The 8,162-nt window shown below is 57.3% G+C and overlaps 1 protein-coding gene across 3 annotated transcripts in view; it reads left to right on the top strand.

The window, feature by feature from the left end:
• Positions 1-201: 201 nt before the first annotated feature.
• The window catches only part of BCL7A (BAF chromatin remodeling complex subunit BCL7A), a 30,790-nt gene continuing 22,829 nt past the window's right edge, over positions 202-8,162 (top strand). For 2 of the 3 annotated variants that reach the window (XR_014295760.1, XM_082641049.1), the window contains exon 1: positions 2,265-2,516. Coding sequence is in view for 2 of the 3 variants with exons in the window: in XM_082641049.1 (XP_082497175.1) it covers positions 2,425-2,516 (92 nt within the window). In the remaining variant the exon portion in view is untranslated. Of the gene's footprint in view, positions 1,981-2,264; positions 2,517-8,162 lie in introns of those variants that run through there. The other variant, XM_082641048.1, reaches the window with a different exon arrangement.

The raw sequence follows: 8,162 nt of genomic DNA, 5'->3' as shown, positions 1-8,162 counted from the left end.
TAAGAACCAGCAGAAACAGACTGTCAGATGCTTCAAATATCAGAATGATCAGACACAGACTATGAAACAAGTGTGCTTTGTTGAAAGAAAGAAGTGTAAAAATATCCGCAGGGGACAGGAAACTATAAAAAGTGCCATAGTAGATTTATAAAGAACATTTGTAGAGAGCTTTATAGTTTAATCAGAGATCAAAAACACAAACACCTTCAGGGGCCATGTGGCAACACAAATGAGTACAGTGACCGGGTGACACACTGGTGACCTAGTGAGCTTTATCTGAGGGGCACAGGGCTTCTTAGCCCCAGCTGATTGTGGCCATGTGGCACTTGGGGCCCAGTTTGCAGGTCTTCTGCTATCTCTAGAGAAGCTGGATATTTGGATTTCTTTTTATTTTGGCAAAATACACAAAATGTAAAATTGACCCCTGTAACAATTTTAAAGTGTACAATTCAGCGACAGAAAGCACATTCACAGTGTTGTGCAACCATCACCACTACCTACTTTCAGAACTTTTTTATCACCCCAAAAGGAAAACCTGTACCCATTTGAAGTCACTCCCCATTTCCCGCCTCCCCGCAGTCCCTCTGGTTTCTGTCTCTAGGGATTTGCCTAGTCTAGATAACTCATATAAATGGAATCATACAATATGTGTCTTTTTGTGACTGGCTTCTTTTACTTAGGATGTTTTCAAAGTTCATCCATGCCGTGCCATGTATCAGTACTTTATTCCTTTTTAACGGCTGAATAATATTCTATTGTATAGATATGCCCATTTGTCCATTCATCATTCAATACTTGGATTTTTAAATATACCTTCCCATTTTTAATTCAAATATATGCTTTAAAAAGTTCTGTGTAACCTTAAGCATGTATCTGCTGGCCAGGTAAGTCAGAGGGCCAATGGTATGAGACCACTGTTTTATGACCCACTGTTACATATTTTCCCATATAATCCTCACATCAGGAACTTGGGGTTTGGGATGGTAAAAGGACACGCGTAAGAAAAGGCCTGCAGTGCAGCTTCCACTCCGTATCGCCAGAAGCTTTTCTCCCCCAAACCAAAACCTCAGGGGAAAGGGCTTGGTTTTAGAATGAGCGGAAGACAAACATCTAGCTTATGGCTGTGTCCTTGAACTTCCCTGGGACTCAGTTTCCCTCCATGTAAAAGGACTGATGTTAGGTTAGTTGATCCCCAAGGCACTGGGCTTGCTAACGGGGTCATTCTTTTTCCCCAGCATCCACCTGGGCACGAATTGGCTCTGGTCAAGATAGTTTAGCTGCAGCTGAACACAAGGTTGAGGCCCCTGGCTTATCCTGGTAATGGTAGATTCGTGCGGAGCTGTCCTAAGGCATCACGGGGAAGAAACCAGCTCCTTGTCGCTGGCCAGTCCATTTTACCTGCCAGGGTCATTTGTGAGGTGGCCGTACCTGGGCTGAGCCTGGGGCTTACATCAGGTGTAGCTTAAACTCAACTCGTGGTTCTCGAACAGAAACCCCAGCGTGGGCCCCCTCACCTTATTTATGGCGAGGGCAACTTATCACTAGGAGGAAAGGTCTAAGAGCCCCTGTTGAAATGCTGGTACATAATCATCGAGCTTTTCCTGCGCCGAAAGCTGTTTCATAAGCAAGGTCGGATGTCTCTAGTGGTCACCCCAGGCACCTTTCCTCCCACCCTCGTTTTCCAAAAGGACGAAGGATAGGGAAGCGACGTCCTAGCTCGCGTATTTAAACCGGGCAGAGGGTCAGCAGAGGTCCGCGTTTCTCAACTCCTTCCAAGAGCACCTCGCGTCCCGAATCGGCGCCTTCAACTCGGAGAAGTCAGGAGCCCCACAGGAAACTTCCATTACTGCAGACGCTGCCACACACCCGGGGCAGCGGATGGGCTGCCGCGCTGGCTCCCCAGGAATGCGCTCCCTCCACGGCCGGCCGCCCCGCCGGCCCGCCCTCTCCCGGGGACCCCCCGGCACCTGCGGCCTCCGAGTAAGTGTCCGCGCGCACGTCCGCCGGCCCGCCTCCCCTCCGCGTGCCCGGAGCCGGGGGTCGCCGGGTGCCCCTGCCGCCACCCCGGGGAGCGGGGGGTCGCGGGCGCCTCCCCCGGGTGGGCGGAGAGGCTCGCGGCGCTGCCCCGCGGCGGCAGCGGCGCCCGGAGGCCGCACTACCGGCGACCGCGGCGGCGCTGCTCCCCCTGCTCGGTGCAGCTGCCGCCCGGCGCTTGCGCACTGGGCCTTGGGCGCGCGGCGGCACTAGGCTTTGTGTGTGTGTGTATGTGTGCGAGTGTGTGTGTCTGTGTGTGTGTGTGTGTGTCTGTGTGTGTGTCTCTGTGTGAGTGAGCGGGCGGGCGGGCGGGCGCGAGTGTGGCCGCCGCGGAGCGCGAGCAGGACCCGGCGGGCGCGCTCCCCCAGCCTCTCTCTCCCCGCCAGAACCATGTCGGGCAGGTCGGTTCGAGCCGAGACCAGGAGCCGGGCCAAAGATGATATCAAGAGGGTCATGGCGGCTATCGAGAAAGTGCGCAAATGGTAAGCGGAGGCGCCGGCTTGTTCTCTGGTTCGCTTGCAGGCTCGCGACGCGGCCGCCCCGAACCCCGAGACCAGATACAAAAAGCCGGCGGGGCGCAGCGCCCCGGGCCGCCCGCGGGCCCAGGAGTTGGAGAGGGCGGGCGGCGCGCGAGCCGGGTCACCTGCGCGCGGCGGGGGCCGCGGCCGCTGCCCAGGTGCGCTCGCGCCTGTCGCCCACCTGGCGCGGCGGCGGCAGCCTGGAGGCGGCGGGCGCCCCGGGCCGGGCGGTGGAGCGGCGGGCAGTCCCCGGCGCGGCGCTCGGCTCCCGGGAGGGGGGCTCGGGGCCGGCCCCAGAAGCCATTTCGTTTTGTGCAAGTCACATGAAAGCGGCTTCCCGCGCGCCGGGGCCGCGATGCCGGCAGCAGAGGGGAGAGCGCGAGCTCCATTGTGCAGGCACCGAGCGGGCCGCCGCCGCCGTCTCCGTCTCCGTCTCCTACCCGCGCGCCCCGGGCGGCGCAGCGCCGGCCCCCGCGCCCTTGCCCGCGCCGGGCCTCCCTCTCTCCCTCCCTCCCTCCCCGGCCGGCTGGCTGGCTCGCTCGCTCGCTCCCCGCCTCCCAGGCCCGGCGCCCTCGAGTCTGCGGAGTTTGCAGAGCGCGAGCCGTTTAAATTTAGCGCTTTGGGCTGCCTGGAGCGAGGGCTCTTGGCGAGGAAGAAAGATGGGGGCGAGCGCGAGGAGGAAACGCCGGCGGCGGCCGCGGGGCCCGGGGCTCCGGGCGCCCCCCTCCCGCCCCGCTGTGCCCGGACCCGGGCGCGGGGGTCCGGGCGAGCGAATGTTGGGGGCCAGACCCCGGTCCTGGGCTGCGTCTGCCTGTCCGAACGCGGCAGCCCGCGTTTGTTTTGCGGAGAGAGCTGTTGTTTTTGTTCTCTGCGCGGGGGGCGAGGGGGACTCGGTGTCGGCCGTGCGGTTTCTGCAGCTCACGTTAGATTCCGTCCGGCATGGCCTGGTTGTAATTAATACGACTGAACGTTTCCCCGGCCTCGTCCGGGTCTGTCTCGGAATCGGCCCGAGGGCCAGGCCCGAGGCGCGAGCCGATCGCCAGGTTGGGGCGGACTTGTTGAAAACTCCCAGCTCCCGGATTTCAACTTTATTATTTTTTTCCCACGGCCTCACCAGGGTCAGGGAGAGAGAGGAGCCGCAGCGCCGTTCGAGTGTCAGCGCCCGCGGGCTCGTCCTGACCCTTTATTTAAAGCCTGCAAACCCCGCAGGCCCCGTGGCGGGCTCTGTTTATGTTTAGGGGTGTCATTTCTTGAGTAACGCCTCGCCTCGGTCCCTCAAAACCACTGGGGGCTAGCCTCCAGTCTAGCCGTGTCACAAGTTAGCTGTCCTTTCTGAGTCAAACCCAACAAAAAAGGCAAGAGGAAAATCAATAAAGTCCACGTGCTCCCGGGCCTCCTATGGAAAGGGCTGTCTGCAGATGGCCGGATGCCCGGCCGAGGGCTGGGTTTGGCTCTAGTGGGACAAAGAATTTTCAGAACCGTGAGAAGGGAAGGCCTTCCAAAGTTGGAATCCAAGTCTTCCCTGCCGTGGGAGCTCCCCTGGTGCGCAGGGCGCCCAGTGCCCGGACTGGAGCCATTTAAAAATGGCAGAAACAGCTGCAGGCCAAAACGCACACGGGAAAACAAGCCCACCAGCCCCTCTCCTGCGGGATTCCCAGAGGGAAGGCTGGAGTCGTCCCCTGCCTGAACGCCTGTGCAAAGAAAGAGCTGTTGTCTGGGCCTGAGTCCCTTCTGTCACCAGCCTGGAGGTGAGAAAGGGGTGGGGGCCAGCTGCCTTTCCGTGCTGCGGGAGGCTTGGCAGGGCCTTGCGCTCCAGGTTCCCAGCCTGGCGGAGGCTCCTGCACCCTGACAGCTGCTCTGCTGGGAGGGCAGATGGAGCTGTGTGGGGTTTTCCACCCTGCCGGCCCCAGAGCAGCCGGCCTGGTGGCCCTCAGTGCTGCTCAGCCCGCTGCCGGCGAGGCCTGTGTTTGGGGGGATGAGAGGAGAACGTGTCTCCCTCCCTTTTTTGTGTCTTGGGAAACTAGGAGTCAAGTCCTCTGAAGACCTCAGGCTTTGGGATCTCGTGGCTGGGCTTCCAGTGTGACCTTGGGTTAACCACATAACTTCTCTAACCACGACAAGAGGTTCCTGTGCTACTTTCTTCCCTTCTGGAATAACATCATGTCTCGAAAAGCACTTATCCTGCACACAGGAGCAGTCATTAAATGCGGTCCTTACTGTGAGGTAGAAACTTGCATTTTGCTGGGGTTTTTTTCTTTCTTTTTCTTTTCCTCCTGCCCATTCTGAGTAAAAAAAGACTTCGCCTTGTTTCCTGGGTTTCCCCAGCCCCGACAAGCCAAATCTCACCCTCGCTGTGCCTTCAGAATGTGTCTTCCAGTCAGCCCTTGTGGTTTGGGGTTGTTTATTAACTGTGTGGCCACCAATCGTGCATTTCACCACTGGCTGGGACACTGGGTTGCCAGATTTAGCAAATAAAATTATGGGGCACCCAGTTAAATTTGAATTTCAGATAAACAAAGAAATAATATTTTTAAATACTTCTTTTTTTTTTTTCAGTGTAAGTTTGTCCCATGCACTAATTGAGACATACTTATACTAAAAAAATTATTCGGCATTTATCTGAAATTCCAATTTAACTCTGCATCCTGTTTTGTTTTGTTTTGTTTTTTTAAATCCAGAATGGAGGTGCTGGCATACCACTTAGCCTGTAAGCCTAGGGTGGTATTTCTCCTCCGTCCCAGGGACCCCTAAAAATTCCCCCTTCTGCCAGCCCTACCCTTCCCCTGCCCTGGAAAAAGCCAGCAGCCAGCCGTGGCCACCCTGTCGGTAGCTGCCGGCTGTTTCTCCTCTCCTTTCTGTGTCCCAGCAAGGCAGGTTGGTGGAGTGAGAGGCAGCCAGGACAAGAAGGAAGAACGAAACGGTGGGCTCCTTTTGGGGAAGCTGAGGCAGGGTTAGGAGGCCCGGTGTGGGCGGAGAAAAGCAGGGCAGGGTGAGTCCCTGGGCGGGAGGCAAAGGCTGGAGCCTCGAAGTAGGCTTAGGCCTGGGACCCCTGGATCCGTGGTCTGAAGCATCCCTCGGTGGCTTGTGAAGACAGAGAGAGGCCTGTTCCCCGAGACTTCCCACCCGTCTCTGGGGGCGGGGGGAGCTTTGACTGTGCCTAAACCCTCACCTTGGTACTTCCAGGGGCACCCTTCTACCAGGCACAGGGCAGGCCAAGCGGGCCTGGGCCTAGTTAGGATGAGGCCAGCTGTAGCCAGGCCTCCTACGGCATCAAGGACTAGTCCTGGGAAGTGGATCGGAAGTGAGGGGTTCGGAGCCCTCTTTGAGGGAGTCAGGTCACCCTGGCTGGCCAGCCCTTCCTTGGACCTGACCTTGGGGGAACATTAGAAATTGCCCTCGGCCTAGAGAATCTGGGGAGAGAGGTGCTCATAGTTTGCACAGGAGCCTGTGCTGGGGAGGAGCGTCTGGGGCTCTATTCCTACAGCTGGGACCTCATTTGCTTCTTTTGTCCAGGATCCCAAGCCTGGTGGGGAAGAGAGAGGCACTTAAGCCTGGCTGGTTACCAGGGGCCAGCAAGGCAGGAGGGCTCAGGCCGTGCCCAGGGCAGCTTCGTGGCAAGGTTGGGCTGCGGCCCGGTGGCTGTGGTGAATCCGAGCCCAGTGGCTGCAGGTGGTGAGACCTGGGGGATCTGAGGGAGCCCCAGGGCCCCATCTGGAGAGAGTCAGTGCTCCTCGGGGCATGTGGGCCCCTCGTGGCCAGAACGTGTTTTTGAGAGTGGCCAGGAATCTGGATTTTAATGTGGGGCCTGGCTTCTTTTTATTTTTAAGTCTGGCAATTGATTCAGATTTTTAAAAGTACCATGCAGGCCAGGCAAAACACGCCTGTTGGGCACTTGTTTGCCACTGCAGATGTAATTAAGTACAGCTTAATGCCTTCCTTTGGGGTTGGGGTGATGGGTTTGGAGGTGGTAGTGGGAGCTCTCAGCTGCTCTCTGGGGTCCCTGTGTCATTTCCCGAGGCGCTGCCAGGCCACTGGCTTGATGACACACCCGGTGCTCCCTGGATGTGTCTCCGAAGTACCGGCTACTCACTCAGTGACTCGCCCCTGAGCTCTGGGGCCTGTGTCTCCCTGGGTGGCTGCTGGCCGGATACCAGGCTGAGGTCGGGTTCTCAAGGCTCTTCCCTCTGCCCCATGGCCCCTCAATGCCCACACCTAGGAGTGCAACTGGAGAACGGTTTCTAATCCCTGGGGTGAGCTGGGAACTCGGACCAAGGGAGGCACCAGAACCTAGCTGTGTTCAGCTCAGAACCTGCAGGGCCTGTAACCTCTCTGGGAAGCACCTGCCACTTGACACATTCATCTTGGCTCAGGTGTGGCCTGCGAAGCCCAGATCTGGCACACTTTCTGCCCTGAGAGGTGTCCTGTGTATTGCAAGTCAATTACTTTTTTTTTTTTTTCCTTTTTTTTTTTTTAACACCATCAAGCCTTGGATTTGCTGACCTACTGGGGCCCCAGCCAAGGAAGCCAGTTGAGGGGCTTGTGAGTAGTGAGTGCCTTTGGCCATTTGCATGGGATTTGGGCGATTTGTGCTTCTTTGTCCAGCTTCTGTCACCGATGTGCTCTGTGGAGTCATTTCTTAGTAGTTTTTCACGGGAGGCAGAATAGCAGGGGTCAGAGCCCGTGTCCAGTCCTGGTTCTGCCGCTGACGAGCTGTGTGACCGTGAGCTACTGGTGTGACTTCTCTGGGCCTCCCATCCCCCCATCTATGAAGTGGGGTGACAGTTGTCTCCCTCTCACAGGCCTGTTGGCAGTTGTCGGGAGAGAGGGCACGTAAGCAAAGTGCTTGGCACGGAAGCCCTCAGCGCACAATGGCCGTTATGATTGTTGCTCTGTCACCAAGGTTGTTTCTTGGGATGTCTCTGTCCTTTCCAGGCACCTGCTGATTATTCAGCATGAAGGTGGGGAAAGACTGGGGTTGTGGATTGTCCATCCTGCCTCTGAGAGGCTGGGGACAGGTGGGTGGTGACTTAGGTGCCTGACTTTATTTAATTCTTAATTCTCTCAGGGCTAAACAGGGCAGGGATGGGGCAGGGGAGGCTGCTCCAAAAAGCAGCGTGGCATGGAGATTTGAACACTGGCTCTGGGGAGAATGACTCCACCTCCCCCTGCCTCAGTTTCTTTATCTGTCAAAGAGGAAAGGTGACAGTTACTGCCACGAGAGGTTATGGGATGATTAGAGTGTGTACAGTGCTTAGCACACAGAAGGCACTAGAAATGGTCATAGTAGAATAAGGAAAAGCCAGGCCCTAGCTTCCTCCAGCCGGGGACTTTGGGACCCGAGCAGGCACAGTTTGGGGAATGGAAGTGTCCGTGGTTTGGGTCAGCTGGTTTTGAGCGTGCTTGGGCACCCAGAACCCCCAGTGGTGAAAGGGTGCCAGGTGACGGTAACATGTCCCACCAGCTTGGGAGGGCTACTTGCCCATGGAGGAGAGGACCCAAGGCCAAGGTCTTGGTGGGGAGGCTGGACGAGGCGCCCACAGCCACACATAATTCTCGGCTCTGGTGGACCCCATGTTGCTAACATTGCTGGGGGCTCCCGGCCGCTATGCC

The sequence above is a fragment of the Mesoplodon mirus genome (assembly GCF_964341445.2).
Source record: "Mesoplodon mirus genome assembly, chromosome: 13".
Classification (NCBI taxonomy): domain Eukaryota; kingdom Metazoa; phylum Chordata; class Mammalia; order Artiodactyla; family Ziphiidae; genus Mesoplodon; species Mesoplodon mirus.
Note: the sequence above shows the minus strand (reverse complement) of the source record. Positions and strands in the feature narration are given on the sequence as shown.